This window comes from Apodemus sylvaticus, chromosome 20 (genome assembly GCF_947179515.1).
Source record: "Apodemus sylvaticus chromosome 20, mApoSyl1.1, whole genome shotgun sequence".
Taxonomy (NCBI): domain Eukaryota; kingdom Metazoa; phylum Chordata; class Mammalia; order Rodentia; family Muridae; genus Apodemus; species Apodemus sylvaticus.
Genome location: NC_067491.1, coordinates 49,313,009 through 49,334,500, shown reverse-complemented (window position 1 = coordinate 49,334,500; position 21,492 = coordinate 49,313,009). Strand labels below are relative to the sequence as shown.

Below are 21,492 nucleotides of genomic sequence, written 5' to 3'. Positions count from 1 at the left end.
TAAATGCTTTCCTGGAATTCACACAGGGGACTTCCTGGCTTGTCACAAGCATTCCAGGAATTCTCCGTTTCAAAAGCAATCCCTCCTTTAAAATTTTGGTTGAGGGTACGTCCTGTGCTGCTAGAGGTTCTTAGTTCAGCTCCCAGAACCTAAATGAGGCAGCTCACAATTGCCTGTGACTACAGCCCAGGGTGAAGAATGACTCCAACGCCAAGAGCTTCTGAGGGCATTTGTACTCATGAGTGTACTTGGTCACGCACACACACAAATATGCACATAAAAAACAAAAACAAACTAAAAAACCCAAACTTTACACTTCTGTAACAATATAAATATAACCTGGTGCTTATGCTTAAGGTAGCATATATTTGGCTTTATGCTTAAAAAATAGTAGTTAAAATTAACTGAGCTGGGTGGTGGTGGCACATTCCTTTGATTCTAGCACTAGAGAATCCACTAGACTGGGTGGATCTCTGAGTTCAAGGCCAGCCTGATCTAGAAATTGAGTTCCAGGATAGCCAGGGTTACACAGAGACACCCTGTCACACCCCCAGATAAATATTAACTGCATTAGAGTTTACAGGACCATCTTCTTTGTATTTATTGATATGAGCACTATATTAGGTACCATGCATGTTACGGAATATAATCATTGAAGCTTAGTTTTTACATTTTTTTAAAAAAGTTAGTTGACTTCTTGTTTTGTTTTTTTCTTGTTGTTGTTGTTTCTTTTTGTTTTGTTTTTTGAGACAGGATCTCTCTAGCCCTGGTTGTCCTAGAACTCTCTATGTAGACCAGGATGGCCTCAAACTCACAAAGATATCCCTACCTCTGCCTCCCAGTTGCTTGTGATCAAAGGTATGATCCATCATGCCTGGATAGATCTTTCTGCATTAATAATAATAATAATAATACCCTCTTTCTGACTTTGTCTCATTTAGAAAGTGCTACTTAAAACTTTTCACTCTATCAGGTGTGAAATCTCTACAATTTTCAGAGCACAGATGTTTAAGTGGATTTTTATGTTCCTCACTTTTTCTGGCTTTACTCACTTTATATGGTTCCTTCGTATTTCAGCCATTTTAATATGTGTAAAGCAGTTCCTGTAAAGTAAAGTTCGTAGGTGAGGAAACTTCACCTCCTTGTCAGCAGTCAAATTACAGCCCGGGTCTCCCACTCGCAGCAGTCCATGGGACCGTGTGTACAGTTGCCAAGGGAGAAAGGCGTAGCCCAGAAGAGTCTCCATGTGGATCTCTAACAGTGCTGTTCTGGGGGAGGTCTCTGTAGGATGGCATCTCGGATGGCTATGTAAACATCTCCTTTCTCTTTTCAAATGCACTATGGAAGGAGCAGCTCTGAGGATGAAAACCTCCTGGTGTCTAAAGATGTGAGCATCGCTTGGTGCAGGACACAAATCTGCTGATTGCAGGTTTGGCTTTATGAGCCACAGCGCTGTGTACTGGCCCAGAATCACAAACTGTGTGGGCTTTGGCAAGAATTTTAGCCCTGTTCCCTAGAACCTGGGCTTATTACCCGATAAGCTGGCCTGCCAGAATAAAACATTTGCGGCCACGGGTACTCTGAAGGTGTGGTGAGATGCTGTTTATCCCTTCCCATAAGGGCTTATGTTTCAAACTGATGCATGGTGCCTTGTGAGCTACAGACTTTCCATTTCTTTGTATAATGTTCTTTTCTTGTCTTATACTCTGGTTTTGGATGTTAAGTGTTACATTTGTTTTTTTGTTTTTTTTTTTCACTTGTATGATTCAAGAAAATAAAGATCTGACAGTGTAAGCACTCAGTCACATTTCATCTGTCACTGGCTTAGAGACGGGAACTGAGCCAGAGAGTATCTTGTAAGCTAGATATGGTTCTTGCCACCTTCAATCCCAGCACCAAGTGCAAAGTCATGCAGTTCTTTGTGAGTTCAAGGCTAGCCTGGCCGAAACAGCAAGTCTCAGGATGTGCAGAAGCTACATACTAAGATCCTTCTCAAAAAGAAAAAAGTATCTTTTAAACTTGTTGTTGTTGTTGTTGAGTCCTGTCAAATGTCCTCTGCTAGCCTGGAACTTACTAAGTAGACCAGACTGGCCTTGAACTCATAGATAATCACTGGCTTCTGCCTTTCCCTCCCAAATTCTTAAAGACATGAACCAGTACACCCTTCTTCTTTATTTAACTTTTAAAAAGATTTAGCTATTTTTATTTTATGTGTGTGAATGTTTTATCTACATGTATGTATGGCCCTTGGAGACCAAAAGAAGGTATATCCCCAGAAACTTGAGTTACATATGGTGGTAAGTCACCACGTGGGTGCTGGAAACCAAACTCAGGTCTTCTACAAGAGCAGCCAGTGCATCTCTCCAACCTCAAAGACTATTACTTAAACACACACACACACACACACACACACACACACATTCTCCCCCCCCCCTTTTTTTTTTTTAAGATTTATGTATATGACACTGTTGTCTTCAGACACACCAGAAGAGGGCACCAGATCCCATTACACATGGTTGTGAGCCACCATGTGGTTGATGGGAATTGAACTCAGGACCTCTGGAAGAGCAGTTAGTAATCTTAACCTCTGTGCCATCTCTCTAACCACCACCACTTCCCCTTCTTTTCTTTCTCCCTTTTGGTTTTTATTTTATTTACTGTATATGAGTGCATATTTTGCTTGTACATATATCTGTGTACCAGAGTGTCAGGTAGGTGCAGAGAATTCAACCCAGGTCCCCTGTAAGAACAAATGCTCTTGCCCACAGAAAAGATGATCTCCCAAGAGTATCTTGTAGCTTCTGTTCTGAATCCTAGAGTTCAAATTGTAATTATGTCCTGTTTCCTTCTACTTTGTTTTGGACAATAAGAAGAAGCATTTTTTTTTTACCATATATGGCATATTTTTTTTACTATGCACAAAAAATAGGACTTCAATAATTTCAATAACACTTCAAGGGTTAAAATTAAAATCTTTGGTTTGATATATATGTATGTATTACATGTAAAGCATATACCTCATTAAATTAGAAATTCTAGTTTTAATTTTACAGTCAATGCAACACTGAACCAGTACATTCTGTGATCTTTCATAGTTTGTGGAAGGGCATTTTGCCAAAGTGGTTACAGTAAAATGCTCTGATTGCTCAATCAGTTTATTTGAACATTCTAACTGGAACCAGTGTGCTGTTTAGCCATGCTGTGTATTTCAGTATTTCGGGAATGGATTTTCCAAGTCAGCATCAAAAAATAACTAGTGTTCTTCCTCCTAGGAATAATAATGGTTGGCGTTATCGTTGGCTCCAAGAAAACCGGCATAAACCCTGACAACGTGGCCACACCCATTGCTGCTAGTTTCGGTGATCTGATAACTCTCGCCATCTTAGCTTGGATAAGCCAGGGTTTGTACTCCTGTCTTGGTAAGTTAACTTGAAACTGAACATGGCATTATTCAGAGTCTTTAAGACAAATGTAAAATGTCACGAATCCATGGTGACCTTCATTTGTTAGCACCAGGGGTAAAATTGACTGGAACACTGTAGCCTGTATGTTTATTCCGTGTTGTGGTTCTCATACGTTGACTGGAACACTGTAGCTTGTATGTTTATTCCATGTTGTGGTTCTCATACGTTGACTGGAACACTGTAGCCTGTATGTTTATTGTGTTCTGTGGTTCTCATGTTTCTTTCTTTCCCATCCTGAGTTCAGAACTCTGAGTGATGTTTGTCTTCTGTAATTGTTTTTCTTTCTGCTCCAACTCTGCTTTTCTTTCTTGAGGCCACTCTTCACGTAGCCTCAGGTTATCCTTAGACTGTTTGGACAAGGTCATCCTCACATCCCACCTCCCAAGGGTTTGGTTACAGCACCCAGGTTCCTTTGTAACTCCAGTTAAGACAGAGGATCATAGGAGTTACATGATACCTGCTGCATTCATCCCTGGGGGTGTGGCTGAACACAAGGCTGCCACACCCCATAATTTCTGTGCTTTCTTCTAGTTGGATAGCCATTAGGAATTACCCTCTCCTGTTTAGCTACATGTTTTGAACATGAGAATACAGGATTATAATGGAGTGTGTGTGTGTGTGTGTGTGTATGTATGAAAGAGTATGTGTGAGAGAGTGAGTGTGTGAATGTGTGTGTGTGTTTGTGTTACTATATGTGAGTGTGTGTGAGTGTGTGTGTGTATGTGTGTGTGTGAGTGTATGTGTTACTGTATGTGTGAGTGTGTGTGTGTATGTGTTACTGTATGTGTGTGTGAATGTGTATGTGTGTGTATGTATGAGTGTATGTGTGTGTGTGAGTGTATGTTACTGTATGTGTGTGTATGTGTATGTGTGAGTGTGTGTGTGTGAGTGTGTGTGTGTGTGTGTTTAACTTGCCAATGGTTATTTTTTTCCATTGGAGAAGGGAGTTTGTCTAGGCAGGCATGGTTGCACACATTCATAATCCCAGCACTTAGGTGTCTGAGGCAGGAGTACTGTGAGTTTGGGACCAGGATGCGAGACCCTGTCATCAAAAGGAAGCTGTAAGCGCCTAACCAGGTGCTTTGTGCCCCTTTGACTAATGTTGAATGTAGAGAAATTTCTTCTGCTTTGAGGAGGGCCTAAGGGAAAGGGGATGAAGGCTTTCTCCCAGCACTGTTGAGAGGATGGACTTGCCTGCCACACATGAACTGGGCATGATACCACAAGCCTGTCATCCCAGCACCCACATGGCAGCTCACAAACAGCTGTGATTCCAGTCATAGATGATCTGGTGGCCTCTTCTGGCCTCCTGGTATATCAGGCATGCATGTGGTATGCTGACATACTTGCCGTTAAAACACTCTTACAGATTAAATAAACACACGACATAGTCACAGTTGATAGGTTATTTCTCTGGCAGTGAAAAGAGCCAGTTCAAGACAGATTGGATTAGATCAAATGTAGGTTTCCTGGGAAACTGCGGGGGGGGGGGTGAATTCACTTGCGCCAAGGACCAAGTCACCATGGGCTGGGGGATGGAGAGAAAGGGCACTGTGCAGAGAGAAGAGGAGGAGGATGTGGGAGAAGAGGAGGAAGGAGAAAGAAGGAGAGGAGAAGGAAGGGAAGGAGAAGCCCTTCCTCCTCCTACATCAGGTAGAGATGAGGGATGTGGGAATACCTAAAGGTCAAGTCTGCTTTGATCTGTAAAATATGCACCTCAGTCCTGGAGTCCAAAGCCAAGCAAGAATGTGTTGTTTAAAGCTTCTGTTATTTTGAGTGTTAATGTGGCGTCACATTAAGATGGGGTCTTGGTGGGGTCTCACTGTGTATCCGAGGCTTCCTCTCCAACTCATCCTTCGTCAGCTTTCCGAGTTCTGGGATCATGGTGTGAACCAGTACATCCAACATCACTTTGTTCGTTTGTGTTACGGAGTTGAGGCTTGAACCCAAGACCTTGGACGTTGATGCAGTGAGGCTTCAGAGAGGAGTAGGAGCAACTGCAGTGCTCCCTCCTCTTAGACAATGATGTTAGAAGATGTTGTTCAGGATAGTCCAAGCCTTTACTTGCCCTCTGAAAGTTGGCTTAATGTCATTCAATTTGCAGTGATACGGATCCTTTTTATGTCATCTGTGGAATTGATTTCCTCCCCCCACCCCCACCCCAGGGATTTCCTTTTTAAATGGTCTACCAGTTAATTCCACAATTAATTTAACAGTTTACAGTGTTCTGAAGCATTTGCGTTTGGGTTGCCAGGTGGCTGCATTCTGAGCACTAGGGGGCCTCAGGAGCTCAGTGTCTTCATTCTGAAAACAAAGATTAGAGGTAGGCACGGTTAGTCTCTGAGAAGCCTGGTCCTTGGAAGCAAACTTTAATTTCCGAGCTACTCTGGAAACACTGAGCAGTGCCGAGAGAGGATAGAAGGGTCTCTTGGTAGCTGTAAGTTTTGGCTATAGAGACTCCATGATACAGGGCTCAGGGGCTGCCCACTGCAGAGCTCAAGGAACTGGACACAGGAAGAGTTTGCCAGGATCCATTCACGAAGAGGACACAGCAGTTGTAAACCTGTACGCACCTGATGTCAGTGCTGTGAAATACGTAAAAGTTAGCATCTGGTTGGAAGGGAAGAGGGAGAACAACACAAGGACACTGGGGGCTCTAGCACCCCCCTTTCCACAGTGGGTAGGTAGGTCGTCTGGATGGAGAACGCTGGGCTTCATGTGCACACTGGTCCGCAGGAGCCGGACAGTCTACAAAGAATTCCAGTCAACAGCTGCGCGAGGTGCTTTCTTCTTGTGGGGCTAGAACACTTTCTAGAATAGACCCGGTGTCAAGCCACGAGACAAGGGCTCACACATTTAGGAAGCGGCCATCATGTCCTGCCTTGTGTCACTGTGATGGTGTGAGACTACAAAGTGGAAGGCAGATATGCATATGCAAATTCAGCAGTACGCTCCAAGAGCGGCGGGTCAGATCTCAAAGTGGAAACATCTTAAGCCAGATGACCCTGGAGACTGGCTCCGTCCTACGGGATGGAACCCAGGCAGGTCTAGGGAGGAGGATGCTCATAGCTATAAATGCCTGTATTTATGAAGATGGCAGGCAGCTGAATACCACACAGCAGGGAACTGAAAAAGCGCAAACGGAGCCTGGAGCCCTGGGGTAAGAGAAGGAGTCGAGTAAGAAACCAAATACAAGTAAAGCAAGCAGGAACGCCACAGAGCAAGTCAAGAGGTAACCACTTAAGTTTGTCTCGAAGAAAATTGGCAAAAATCGCAGCTAGACTAAGAAGAGAAAGACTCGAAGTAGGACCAGAAAAGCAGCACAGGTATAGTTATGGGTGCCGCAGACTGGATAGGACCACAGGGTGTTACAAAGGATTATGTGCCAAAACCTCCATCTCTGTAAACACTGAGACCTGACTAGACAGGCAGCAAGTACACTGGAGTAGTGATTAAAGAGAAAAGAGGATTACCACGAGTGTGGAGCCAGCCTGGGCTCCAGAGTGAGACCCTGTCTCAACACCTCAGATGAGTACACACGAATACATGTTAAACAATTAAACCCCCAGACAGCAAAAGCTCCCTCGAAGCGTTCCGGGACAATGCGTCCAGGCGTGTTTCATGAGGTCGGCCTCTCAGCCTGATGTCAAAGCCAGAGACCCTGAGGAAGCTGTCGGCCAGCAGCACTGATGGGCAGAGCCAAGGTAAAATAAGAGCAGAGTGAAGACTGCACCAGCTGTGGCATCGCCTGTGTGGCGGTGCCAGGGAAGAGCTCCCGCTCCTTCCACGTCTGCCCAGTGTCACACTGGGAGTACGAACAAGAAAACGGGATGAAAGGCATCTGCACGGAGGGGCAAGAGGCAGCCGTCATTCTCTGTAGGTGGCATGCCCCTGTGTCTGTTAAAGAAAACAGACAGAAAACCTTGAAGATTTCACCAGCTTTAGAAGTAACACATGGGTAAAGGTTTCAGAACGTGAGCTGGTACACAAAACGACAGTTCCATGTCTTCATGCCAACAAAGACTTGTCTGAGCTAGACATGGCGTCGTCGTTGTGCACCTGTAATCCTACCTGAGAAAGCTGAGGTAACAGGATGCTGAGTTCAAACCCAGCCTGGGGTGTGTGGCAAGCTGTAGGCTAACCTCGCTTCATAACGAGAGTCTGTCAGTAAACCTACACATGTGCCCATTTAGATGTCCATCCGAGCTCACCTGCATCGTGACAGGACTTTATTGAGGCTCCGTTCACGACTTCCTGTGTGTTTGGTCAGTGAGCAGAGGGATTATTTTATCTAAATACAGTACTTGTTTTTCTCCCCCCTCCCCTTATTAAACTGATTTAATTCACTGCAGGAAGTCAGTGGGCTGGAAGTCAGAGTACTGCCTATGACTGTATCTTTTATTTTTTTAAATATTAATTAATTAATTTATTTATTACATGTAAGTACACTGTAGCTGTCTTTAGACACCCCAGAAGAGGGCATCAGATCCCATTACAGATGGTTGTGAGCCACCATGTGGTTGCTGGGATTTGAACTCAGGACCTTCAGAAGAGCAGTCAGTGCTCTTAACCACTGAGTCCTGTCTCTGCAGCCCCTAAAGCTGTATCTTTGTGTTTGAGTATACAGACTTCTTGACAATACTGTGGGCTTTTAAATTTTTTTATTTTAATTTCTTTGTAGTCTCCTTGGTGCCATATACATATTAGATGTTGAATAAATACTGTTTTACAAAGTACATTATTCCTTTTGAAAATGATTTGTTTCTTATGATTAGGGTTTATTCGAGTGGCCCTCTAAGTGGTTTTGGCACGGTGAGTGTCCAGTGATGTGATTGGGTAACAAAGCACCCTGTGGAAGAGGACTCGGGATTAGAGGACTCGTGTAGGGCATCCTGCCTCAGTAAAGAGCTCTGCAGAGTAGCATTACTCCAGAAAAGTAGAAAAGGCGGGAACTGGCTTCCAGGTCTACTTCGGATGGAAAGAGGAGAGGCAGTGTCCTAGTGTGAGCCCTGGTTTGTATGAATAAGGCGTGCTTTGGTGTGGCTTGCTGGGGAAGGGCAAAGGCCTGTCTCCATTCATAGGGCACTCATAACACTCACAGTAATCGTGGAAGCCATCACCAAGCCAGCAGCTGGAATAGCAACACGCTGCTTGCTGTGATTCCCATTTTCTCGTTTCCGGATTTCTTTCCAAAGCAGAATTGGAGTTTATCAAGGGAACATTTTTTACGCAGACTTAATGCTCTGGCATCAGGGGAGAGAAAGCATGGAGGAGAGGGACAATATCTACCTGAGACGCGGGTCGTTAGAGAGTCGTGCTCAGTGTCGTCCTTAGCAGTGGCCTCATGCAGGAGTTTGATTTCTAGAGTTTAAAGGGTTTCTGAGGAACTTCGTGTTCTTTTAGTAAATGGGACCAGAAGGTGAGGTACATTCCTGAGGTGCATGGGATAGGAGTGCAGTTTGATAAGGTAAAGCCACAGGTCACGAGGGTGGAGGACATCCCTACTATACCAGGCTCCCAGGGAGTGGATGGGTACGTTCTGACTGAAGGACATTGGTGATGGTGTTCGTGAGGTTCTCAGTCTGTATGGGAAAGGAGTGGGGCTCCGTAACGTGCACTTCGGCCTTAGTGTGGTTCACTGCTATTGCAGCATCATGTTACATCATCCCTGTGAATAGGGAAGATCGTCTCTGTCTCTGTGCAGCCAGTCTTCACGGCAAAGCATTTGTTGTGTTGGAATTCCTGACTCTGAGCTGGAAGACTCTTAACCAGATTCAGGGTAAGAGGTTCCTTTCCCTTCCACACCCTCTTAGTTGTCTCTGCTTTCCTATCCTGCCTCAGTTTCTCCTTCTAGGACCTTGGTTCCTTAATCTTAAGGGTTTCTAAGGCCAAACTCTGTTTTTGTAACCTCTGCACATCTAAAGAAGGATGGAGAATCAGGGACTGAACATTGTGATGGGTGTGGTCTAATGGAGGCCTGGGAGTCCCAGCATGGAGATCAGAGGAGCCTCGCCTAGACGGGACCCTCGAAGTGAGGATGTAAAGACTCGGGATCTTACACCACAGAAACAGTAATCATGCAGCCGTGGAATTGGTTGCCTGACCCTAAAATTAGCAACAAAATATGACATTACAAAAATTACCATATGGGCTGGAGAGCTGGCTCAGCAGTTAAGAGCACTGACTGCTCTTCTAGAGGTCCTGAGTTCAAATCCCAGCAACCACATGGTGGCTCACAACCATCTGCAATAGGATCTGATGTTCTCTTCTGGTGTGTTGGAAGTCAGCTATAGTGTACTCACATAAAATAAATAATTCTTTAATAACTTGTCACGTATCTGAGAACTCTGATGGAAAGTCATTAAAGCTTGACATTTTGTTAAACAGGAAGACTGGGGACATATAGCCCCAGTTTCGGGCGTGTTTACGGAACTCTGTGCCCTCTGTCTGCTTTTTGGTGGTGTAGGGGAAATGGGTGTTGTATTCCATGGCATGTGTCTGGAGGTCAGTGGACAGCTGTGGGCTTCGGTTCTTCTATCACGTGGATTCTCGGGGTGAACTCAGGTCATGCTTTGGTGAGCTTACTTGTTGAACCATCATCACCCAGGCCCACGTGCTGCTCTCTAACGCTGGCAGAGGTTCTGTCTCCTACTATGGAAGCCTATCAGGGACAGGGCAGGTATATTTCAGGGCCCTGGCGGGTGTATATCAGGGCAGCTGTATTTCAGGGCCCTGGCGGGTGTATATCAGGGCAGCTGTATTTCAGGGCCCTGGCGGGTGTATATCAGGGCAGCTGTATTTCAGGGCCCTGGCGGGTGTATATCAGGGCGGCTGTATTACAGGGCCCTGGCAGGTGTATATCAGGGCAGCTGTATTTCAGGGCCCTGGCGGGTGTATATCAGGGGAGCTGTATTTCAGGGCCCTGGCGGGTGTATATCAGGGCAGCTGTATTTCAGTTTTTCTGTAGGATGATTCATTTAACTTCTTGCAATTGATTTGAACACCCAAATCATTAACCCCAAGATATCAGCAATGCATTAGTATCTCCTTAAGGAAAAATCAGCTGGGCACCAGTGGCACACAACTTTAGTCCCAGCGCTCAGGAGGCAGAGCCAGGCAGATCTGTGAGTTCGAGGCCAGCCTGGTCTATAGAGTGAGTTCCAGGACAGACCTATACAGAGAAACCTGTCTCCAAAAAAAAAAAAAAAAAAGAAAGAAAGAAAGAAAGAAAGAAAGAAAGAAAGAAAGAAAGAAAGAAAGAAAGAAAGAAAGAAAGAAAGAAAGAAAGAAAGAAAAAGAAAAAAAAGAAAATCAAAGACTCCACCCCACCCCCATCCCTTGGTGTCATTTTACTAAGAGCTGATTAACTTCTCTACTTCACTCTCCCAGTCTCTTCTGTCCTTGTTGTATGAGTCTGGGGAGGTTCCTGCTGGAACTCTGTCTTAGTGTCTGTCCCTGTGTGTGCTTTGTCTTTGGGTTTTTATTGCTGCAACAAAACACCATGACCAAAAACCAAGTTAGAGAGGAAAGCGTTTATTTGGCTTATACTTCCATATTACTGTGCTTCATTGAAGGAAGTCAGTGTAGGAGCCTGGAAGAGAGGAGCTGACTTGGAGGCCATGGAGGGATGCTTTTTGACTGTCATGCGTCCCATGGCATGCTCAGCCTGTTTTCTTGTAGAACCCAGGACCACCAGCCCAGGGATGGCTCCTCCCACAGTGGGCGGGGCCCTCCCCCGGGGCCCTCCCCCATCAATCGTTAAGAAAATGCCCTAGAGACTTGTCTACAGCTCAGTCTTATGAAGGCATCTTCTCAGTCGAGGTTCCCTCCTTTCAGATGGCTCTGGCTTGTGTGTCAAGTTGACATGAAGCTAGTCAGCCAAAAAAGGACGATGCCCTCTCTCTCTTGTTGAACAACACAGAAGGTTGATCAATGGGAAAAGAATGAAGGGTTCTTTGTAGAAATCTTTAATAGGTGTTACAGGGGATGAGGTGACTGACTTCACCTGATCCAGATGACGGTACAGACATCATTGTTCATCAAACAATAGCCATGTTACATTCAGCACTTACAGTGGATACTTGTAAGACTGCCTGTTTTCATACCTCACATGCATTGGTTTTTAGTCGGGCACAGAAGACATAATGTAGCACTACCGTTACACATTAGCTTGGGTGATTACATGGGAAGCCCAAGGCAAGGGAGGTAGACTGTTGCATCATTTTAAAGAGAAGGCAGGTTGAACAGGCTGAGCACATAGTAGGGCAGCACTGTTGAGTCTCAAGTGACCTCAGGGTGTATTATTAACTCTGGCCATAAGGCCCAGCCAAAAAAAAAAAAAAAAAAAAAAAATCCAATCTCTTAGATTGTAAGTTATTTGATAATATTGCATTGCCACACTTTCTGGGCTTAAGAGTAAGACCTCTTGGGTTGGAAAAAAAGAATTTACCAGAAATGATATCCAATAGCGTAGACTGTGAGAGGGCCACTCCCGAGGAGATCCAGGGGAAACAATTGGTCGTCGTCATCGTGACTGAGTGTGCATTAAGCCAACATCAAGGGAAAGACATCAATGCACATCAGAGCATGGAGCGGCTCCGGCTGGCGACAGATCCCTACGTGGGATGTGCTTTGGTAAGTGAGAGGTTATGTTTCTCTCATCTGAGGAGAATGTTTACATCTTCTAGCAGCTGTTCCCTGGTGTAAACAACATTGTCTTCAGGATATTCTTGGGGCTGAAAGACTCAGGAAGAAGTTGTATTCCAGAGGATCAGGCCGTGGCAGCATTTTGGGTTCTGGGTGGAGTAGGATCCACCTACCCCAAGCAAGCACCACGTCACCTGAATGAGGTCTAACTGTTGTTCTGGGTATGGTGGTGCATGTCTCTAACTCCAGCACTAGGGAACGAGGCAGAGGCAGGTGGATCTCTGTGAGTTCAAGGCCAGCCTGGTCTACAGAGTGAATTCTAGACCAGCTGGAAAATACACAGGGAGACCCTTATCTTCAAAACAGAACAAAACAAAATCAAAGATTTAATTTTTGGTTTCTCACAGGGCATGTCTCTTTAGTAATGGCTTAAGTCAGGGCGGTGGTATGGCTGCTCCTCCTGGGTTATTATAGGCGAGAACACACAGGCTGCTACCATTTGGGCATGTGGACTTGATAGTCCTGTTTACCAGAAGGCACAGGTGAGCAGCACAATTGGTGGTCTTGTCCCTGGGTGAGCTGCGACAGCAGGCCCTTTAGCAGTGTTCTGCTGACCCATGGGGACAGCAGAACCTATGAACTCTTTGAGTTCACCAGTCATGTTCAGTCACCCGTGTCCTTGATGGGTGGACATTTATCTGATGCTCCTGTGTAGGATGGGCCTAGGTTGAATTCTGGGACATAGTTATCAGCCATTTCTGTAATATCACCTGCCAGCATTGCTACAGTTGTTGTAGCTTTTACACACCTTGGACACCCATGTGATATATATGCTGTATGGTATATATGCTATATGGTATGTATGCTATATGGTATGTACTCTATGTGGTATGTACGCTGTATGGTATGTACACTGTATGTTATATACACTGTATGGTATGTACGTTGTATGGCATGTACGCTGTATGGTATGTACGTTGTATGGCATGTACGCTGTATGGTATGTACGCTGTATGTTATATACACTGTATGGTATGTATACTGTATGGTATGTATGCTGTGTGGTATGTATGCTGTGTGGCATGTACACTGTATGGCATGTACGCTGTATGGTATGTATGCTGTGTGGTATGTACGCTGTATGGTATGTACGCTGTATGGTATGTATGCTGTATGGTATGTATGCTATATGGTATATATGCTAGGTACAGAAGTAAACGGAGGGTTGGGGAATGTCCCCTTAATTTTAGGAAAGGACTTTCAGTGCCAGTTTTTATTGTTGAGCTGTGTATAGACTGATATTCAAGGATGCACTTGACAGTAACTTATCCTTTATCTTTTTTTAAAAAAAGATTTATTTATCTTTTTATTTATATGAGTACACTGCAGCTGTCTTCAGACACATACCAGAAGAGGGCATCAGATCCCATCACAGAGGTTGTGAGCCACCATGTGGTTGTTGGGAATTGAACTCAGGACCTCTGGAAGAGCAGCCAGTGCTCTTAACCACTGAGCCATCTCTCCAGCCCCAGATCCTTTATCTTTTAGACATTCCTGGTTACCTCAGAAGTTTATTAAAAGGAGGCTGATTGAGACAGAAAATAAAGTCTTCTTATTGAAAGAAAGTGAACATTTATTGTCTTGAAAAAAAACTACCAGCTTTCCTCTCAGAAGATCTCAGAAGCAAAATCAAATTAGATTTAGTCTTCAGGTTACCTCGGGAAGGTGTGTGACAGCCATCAATCAGCTCTAGCTATTTCAGTCTCTTGAGAACAGGAGGCGCCCCCTAGCTGTCATGTGTGCTATTGTCTCACTGACTTGACGGGATGCTGGCTAATGACTAATGTGTGACTAATGTCCACACTTACCTTGACTGCCACTGTGTTCGAGTGATTTATTTAAAGCAGTGTGTGCCACCTGTGAGTGACTTTCAGAATGTCAGTTCTCAAGAAAGTGTGACAGTTACTAATGGGTTTTTGGGGAAGAGGGTACAGTGTGTTACTGCGTTGGCCACACAGAAACGGGGGTATATAAAAGTTGTCACTCCATAGTTAGAAGACTTTAGATGATGGTGAATGCTGTTCATAAAGTGATGTAGGAGTGGCTGCCTAACTACACTGTGTGGAAGCCGGGACCACACAAGGATGGTTGTGTTTGATGGTTCAGCGGAGTCAGTAATGTGCACAACTCCAGCTTGGTGAGTCTCTACATTCCTGTAGTTTATTTCAGTACAGTGCAGCACATGTGAGCTGGGGGGGGGCGCAGGTTGGGGGGGGATGAAAACCTCAACATTTCAAGTGTCCAGTTTTCAGTTGTGGAACAGTGTGCCACATTGGCAAAAACTTGGGTGTCTTGAGACGATGTCTTTTCTTAGTTTTAGAGGTTAGACATCCAAAAGGAGTCAGGAAGGACAGACTCCAAGGTGTTGTCAAGGCCTCTGCCTCCAGGAGCAGGGGAGAGCCTGTCCCTTGCCCTTTCCACCGGCAGCTTCTGGTTCTCACGGTTTGTAGAGCCTGCTTCTGGACACAGTGCTCTTTCCTCATGGCTCTCTTACGAGGATGCGGGTGATCACACACTCGGATCAGCCTCGTAGCCTTCTTGTGACAGGACCCTGACTTTGTCATATCTGGTAAGACTCACAGTTTCAGGGGATCTCTGCGGGTGATAGACAGCTTACCACAATACTCACAAGGTATTGATATTTTAATACAAAATACTGTTCTAACCAGGATCTACTGAACATGTTTCATTTAGAAAAGAGGCATTATCTTACATGTTAATATGATGCAGATGTTTGGGTTTGGCTTTTAATTGACCATTTTCTTTTGCTAATTGTGCCATTAATGGTTTTCTAAAAGTAATTCTTTAATTTTACTATGGCAATTAAAGGCCAGATTGAAGGAGAACACAGCTGTAGTAAGTCATTTGGAAGTTTTGGTTTCACGACAAGTTTCTGTCTTCTGTAGTGCTTAAGGAACTTACTCAGTGACTGATTCCTGTGTACTTTCAGAAGAGGAGCTACAGACAGACAGAGCTGGATGAGTCCCCACACCCCCCCAGCTCACCCAGCATTGACACCACACCGTTTCTCCTTTTCTGCTTGCCTCCCTTTAAAGCCCTTGAAAGCCAGGTCGCGCCCTCCATGCAGCCCTCCATCCCGTGTGAGCAGTTCGGTGGAGGTTCCTGAGATCAGTCTTCACCAAGGTTCAATTCCAGGAAGTCTCACGTGGCCTCAGAGAAGCCCTGGGGATGCGAGCATGGCCTCGTGCTGCTCTTCCCTGCCCCGCCCCCCAGCAATGGCTAATCGTCTCCATCTGGTGGGATTTGCGTCTTTTGGACATTTCATACAAATGGAACCATAGTGTTTGACTTTTGATGCCCGGCTTCTTCCCCTTAGCATGGTGTTTTTAGGGTTTGCTTGTGTTTTCAGAGGAGCCAGGGTCGAATCTTTATCGCTAAAGAATATCCGAGGACAGGATGATAGCACATTGGTGTAACAGTCTATTGGATGGAGATGCGGCACTTCTTCACTGGCCACTTGGTAACCGCCTAGGTCACTTCCACTTTTGCCCTTCTGCTGATGACGCTGCAGTGAATATTCACGAGCTTTTTATGTGCAACGCCTGTTTTCAGATCTCACGGAGGACTCGTAGATGAAGCATTTGGGTTATGTGGTAACTTGGTTTAACGTTTTGCGGGTCCACATGGGTACTCATTATTTTTACTTTTTTTCCCTCCTCTTTGAGAACAGGGCAGCAGTGAGTGGGGGTGGGGTGGGGGGCGGGGAGTGCCTTTCTCAGCATCCTAATCCCTCCTGATATTTAGGTTGAGGATAGAGTGGTCAAAGCCTGCAGTGGAGCTGCTGTCTGGACCTGGCCATGTTGAGGTGTGCTATCCTGGCAGGAGAGGGCCTTTTTTTTTTTTTTTTTTTTTTTTTTTTTTTTTTTTTTTTTTTTTTTTTTTGTGCCTAGTGCTTTGGAGGCTGTTAGCTTCTCCTTGGTGCTGTGGAGATTGCTGGCAGCTTCAGGTGTTCTGGGAGTTAGGAATGCTTCCGGTCGGTTTCCAATAAATTCCTGTTTTTTTATCTTTAAAAAAGCAATGGAGAGGACCAGGAGGTGGCTCAGCAGGTAAGGCCCTGCTGCCAAGCCAGATGATCCGGATTTGATCCCAGAGTGGAAGGAGAGAGCTGATTCTAGAGGCTCTTCCAGAGGTCCTTCCAGAGTTCAATTCCCAGCAGCCACATGGTGGCTCACAACCATCTAACCAACGAAAAACCCAAGAAGTAGTGGAGTGACAACTAAAGTTGTATATATTAAATGTTTATTTTAAAACTAGTCATCTTTTATATTTTAAGACATTTTCTTACAGTATGCGTTCTGCCTGCGTGTATGTCTGGGAACCACACGTGTGATGTGTTTGTGGAGGCCAGAAGCTGGAACCCAACCCCCTAGAACAGGAGGTTGTGAGCTGCCGAGTGGGTGCTGGGAATCGAACCTGGGTCTGTCTGTGGGCAGGAGTGTGTGTGTATGTGTTTATCTGTGGGCAGGAATATATGTCTGTCTGTCTGTATCTGTGTGTCTGTCTATGGACAGGAGAGAGAGAGAGAGAGGGAGAGAGAGAGAGAGAGAGTATGTGTATTGTGTCTGTGGGCAGTTGTGTGTATGTATGTTTGTGTGTGTGTGAGAGAGAGAGTGGTTTGTCTATGGGCAGAAGTGTGTGTGTGTGTAGCTGTCTGTGTCTGTGGGCAGGAGAGTGTGTGTGTGTGTCTGTGGGCAGGAGTGTGTGTGTGTGTAGCTGTCTATGTGTCTGTGGGCAGGAGTGTGTGTATGTGTGTAGCTGTCTATGTATATGTGGGCAGGAGTGTGTGAGTGTGTGTACACACCGCAGTGCTCCTGTGGAGGCCGGTGGATAGTTTTCAGGAATCTATTTTTTCCTGCCAGGTTGTTTCAGGGAATCAAGTCCCAGTGTCAGGCTTACCCAGAGTCCTTTACTCTCAGCCTTCTTTCTAGTCCATCTTACATTTTTCTCCTGTGTTGCCCTTTTGTAGCCTAGGCCAGCCTCAAACTTGTGATTGTATGTACACCACTTGACCAAGCAAGTCACTTTCTTTATGCATTTAATTTACTAGACTTGTACAAATTACTTTAGATACTTGAAAAAAATTGTGAGAAAAGTGAGCTAAAGTAAACTATCTCAGAGATTTTCTTGTAGTCAAATATTCCGAGCTCCACTTTTGGTTGGCTGCGGGGCGCCGTCCCACAGCGCTGTGCATCGTGAAGTTCTGTTTCCATACCCAGCCGACGTCTTCCTTCCTGCGGGCACTTGATCGAGGCTCAGCTTGAGCCTTGTGAGGCCTGGCTCAAGGTTATGCTGGGGAAGTCTGGACTCGACCTTGTCCCAAGGCCAATGTGTTCCTCCTCCACTGTGGCAGTGTGGGACGGACGTTTATCACACATCTGCCGACTGCCTCAGAGGTCAGAGGGGCCTCTCCTCTGCATGCTCGGTTTGTTAATGATTCTGATGACTGCAGCCTCTGGAGGGTTGTTGTGCCCGCCCTCTTTTTGTGACGTCACCTTGTGCACCTGTCCTCGCTATTTGCTTCCCACGCTCCTCTGCTGGTTTTGTCGCTTGCTCCGTGTGTGAACTCGTGTTTCTCCAGCCTCACTCTCTGAGCCCTTAGTAAGAAGCAAGGGCAACTTGAGGGTTTGTTTCTCCCCTTGTCTCTGTGCTTGCAGTGTCTTTTGTCATGTTAGAAGATAATTTGCACACCCTACGAATGCATGCATGCACACATGTATATACACACACACACACACACACACACACACACACGCATGCGCGCACGCACACACGCACACATGCACACACACACACACACACATGCACACACAGCATTTCTGAGAGCTCATGTAAAAGTCTGTTTGCAAATGGCATGGATACCGCCGGGCAGTGGTGGCACACACTGTTAATCCCAGCACTTGGGAGACAAAGGCAGGTGGATTTCTGAGTTTGAGGCTAGCCTGGTCTATACAGTGAGTTCCAGGACAGCCAAGGCTATACAGAGAAACCCTGTCAAAAACAAAGAAAAGAAAAGAAGGAAAAAAGGAAAGAAAAGGAAAGAGACGTATTAGGAACCTTCTCTGTGGCAGCCGTGCGGCAAGCCTGCTGTCAGTGGAAGCAGACGCAGGGTGGATGCCCCAGATGTGCTCAGAGAAGCACAGCACAGTCTGTGTCGGTGGCCCCCTCTGCTGCTTGTCGTCCTTCAGATGACCTTTGTTTACTCTTGTGTAGAGTGCATTGCTATCCGGTGTTTGTGGAATTAATGTGTTTTTCTTTCAGCTCCATTGTTTGATATTGTAAAAGAACACCTTACTGTGTAGCGCAGGCTGGCCTTAAACTTGTGGCTGCCCTGCTCCAGCCTCCTGAGGGCTGGCTTAGGGGGATGGGCCACTGTAACTCACATCGAGTTTTATCTATAGATCTACATTTTAAGTATGCAGAAAATGTGAGACACTTAATATGTTTGATGATAAATCTGGTAAAGTGGGGGGGGGTTGTCATTCAGATTTGCTACAGGAGAGAATGCTATGGGGTTGAAATGTTTCTCTCTTTCTTCTAGAGACATATTATTACATTTCCCCACTAGTGTGTGCCTTTTTCTTGGCTCTGACTCCTATTTGGATTATAATAGCTGCCAAGCACCCAGCTACCCGGACTGTGCTCCACTCGGGCTGGGAGCCTGTCATAACAGCCATGGTTATAAGCAGGTGAGTGCTGGGGTGGGGGAGGGAGGGAGGGAGGAGAGAGCCATTGTGGTCTGTGTAGGTATGCACATACTAAACAAGTTTGGACAGGAAGTGAGGCATCAGTTAGATGAAGCCTAATAAGGTTGCAATATGGAATATTAGCCTCCCAGAATGACACGGTTACATTTCTGTTTCTATGGAAACGTGTTCAGTCCACACTTGATGAAAACAGTGGTCTGGGAAAGAGGAATGTCCGGTTAAGCATGGTAAGCTAAGACTCTTAGTCAGGATTTGGATTTGGGTAATACAAAGGTCAAAATTCATCCTGGAAGAGGAGATAGCAGAAGACAGCTGTACCTCTGTTCTCAAGACGAGCCACACACAGTGTAGGGACAGAGAACGGAAGAAAACATCTCTAAGATGACAACTGTGTGGAATCGATTACTTCATGGGTTTGCTCTATCAAGAAAGGCTCTCCGTGATTGACAGGATACAGAGAGAAGGGACTTGTGGAAGCTGTGAGGAGCATCCTCGTCTTCCGCAGGAGAAAGTCACTCAGTGTAGGTCTAACAGTAACATTAGGAAATAGCATTTAGGCACGCTACGCAGAAACATAGAAGTGGGCTGGAGAGATGGCTCAGCAGTTAAGAGCACTGACTGCTCTTCCGGAGGTCCTGAGTTCAATTCCCAGCAACCACATGGTGGCTCACAACCATCTGTAATGGGATCTGATGCCCATTTCTGGTCTGTCTGAAAAAATTAAAAATGGAAACAGAAGCTACAGTGGAAATGGGTTCCTAGTGCGCAGGTCTGGGGTTGGGGCTGGGACTGCTGTTTGATGACATCAGAGCTTTTGCTCTTCTGTTTTGACTATCAAGTCCATCCTGTGACAACATCCAGCTCATTTTGCTTGCAAGTAGGTGGCATTTCTTGGGAATATGGACAACAGGTCCCTGTGGCACTGCCTTAGAGTGAGTAAGCCACAGACGGAAGGTAACCAGTAAATACAGCCTTCAGGATCTTAACTAAGCCTCCAAGTTCCATTGACACACTGAAAGTGAATGGCCTGCCACTGTGTTATACGAAAACAGCTGTCTTGTTTGCCAGACTTCGCAAGCTCAGCTCTCTGTGGTAATTCGGTTACAACCTATCTAGTTTTAGCACAATAGAATCTACCCTTCAATGCTTACTTAGTTAAAAAATGAAAATGCAGATAGTTTTTGAGTTGAATAGTAATAGTTGACAGTATGACCTGATCACTTGTGAGGCTAGGACAGTGGATCTCTAGTAGGTTGAGGCTAGCCTGATACAGCCAGCAGGGCTATATAGTGAGACCTTGTCTCAAACAAAATAAAAACAATAAAACAATGTGCAGAAGACTATGAAGGGACCATTAGTCCCATTGTTCTAAGCCCCAGAAATAGTTAAGGACACCTTGAAGGTCCTTCTAGATAGTTTAGTGTTGTTAACATATGTATAATCTGGGAATTGTGACACATACCTATCATCTCTGCACTTGAGAGGCTGTGGCAGGGGGATTACTCTAAGTCCTGAGCCATATTAGGCTATATAACAAGTCCCTATTCCCCAAAGGGGAAGGAAGAGATAAATAAACAAACCCATCTATTAAACAAAACTAATACCCACACATATACTCAATGGTTAAAGAACTTCTTATCTATTTATTTAGTGTATGTTATCTGTGTATCTGCTCCTATGTGCCCAGGAATACTCCTGCAGAGGTCAGAGGTCAATACCAGTCACCCGAATCTCTTCTGTTGTACCTAATCTTTTTTTTTTCTTCTATCCTAGTTTTTGAGCTGGCTCTCACTGAGCCTGGAGATCACATTGACTAGGGAGTCCCTGAGATCCTTCCGTGTCCGCCTCCCGCTGTAGACATCACAAGTCCCCTTTCCCACACCTGGATTTTTATGTGGGTGCTGGGCTCAGAACTCAAGGCTTTGGGTTATATAGCAGATCCTCGCCCGCTGGATGCCTCTCCTGCCTCAATGCCAGGCTTGTTCCCCAACTTTTTACTGTTGGCATTGCTTTCTACTTTCAATATTTTTTTGTTTGATTTTTTACGTTGTACAAACGCTGTACCCTACAAGGTGGAGGTGTCTGAATGTCGGAACAAGTTGAGATCATTTTTCATTTCTCTTGTCTAATGTGTGGCCTCTTCCTTTCAGCATTGGGGGCCTTATTCTGGACACAACTGTATCTGACCCAAACTTGGTTGGGATTGTTGTTTACACGCCGGTTATCAACGGTAAGACTGGAAGATCCCATCCCTGATGACGTCACTCTTAGAGACCTACAGGCATGGCCTCCTATGCCTTCCATTTCTTTCTTCAAACTTAAGATGTAGCTCAGAGTGGAAATTATCTTTCCTGGTGTCACTGTGTAGAATACTTTAGGAAGGAGCTGTTTCTCAGTGTTTGTTACATGTTGGCTTGGCAGGCACACCTGACTTTTAAGGCTGATGTGACAAAAGACAGCATTTTGGCTTACCTGGTATTTATTTTTTTGCCTTCCCCTGGATGTCCTATAGACCAGGCTGGCCTCAAACTCAGAGATCCAGCCTTTTGCCTCCTGAGTGCTGGCATTAAAGGTGTATGTTCCTGCACCTAGCTTAT

At 45.3% G+C, this 21,492-nt stretch overlaps 1 protein-coding gene across 2 annotated transcripts in view; it reads left to right on the top strand.

Annotated features, from left to right (window-relative positions):
- Positions 1-21,492, top strand: part of Slc41a2 (solute carrier family 41 member 2) — a 115,210-nt gene that overhangs the window by 38,038 nt on the left and 55,680 nt on the right. For both annotated transcript variants that reach the window (XM_052165513.1, XM_052165514.1), the window contains exons 6-8: positions 3,273-3,419; positions 18,730-18,877; positions 21,046-21,125. In XM_052165513.1, coding sequence (XP_052021473.1) covers positions 3,273-3,419; positions 18,730-18,877; positions 21,046-21,125 — 375 coding nt within the window. The remainder of the gene's footprint in view (positions 1-3,272; positions 3,420-18,729; positions 18,878-21,045; positions 21,126-21,492) is intronic.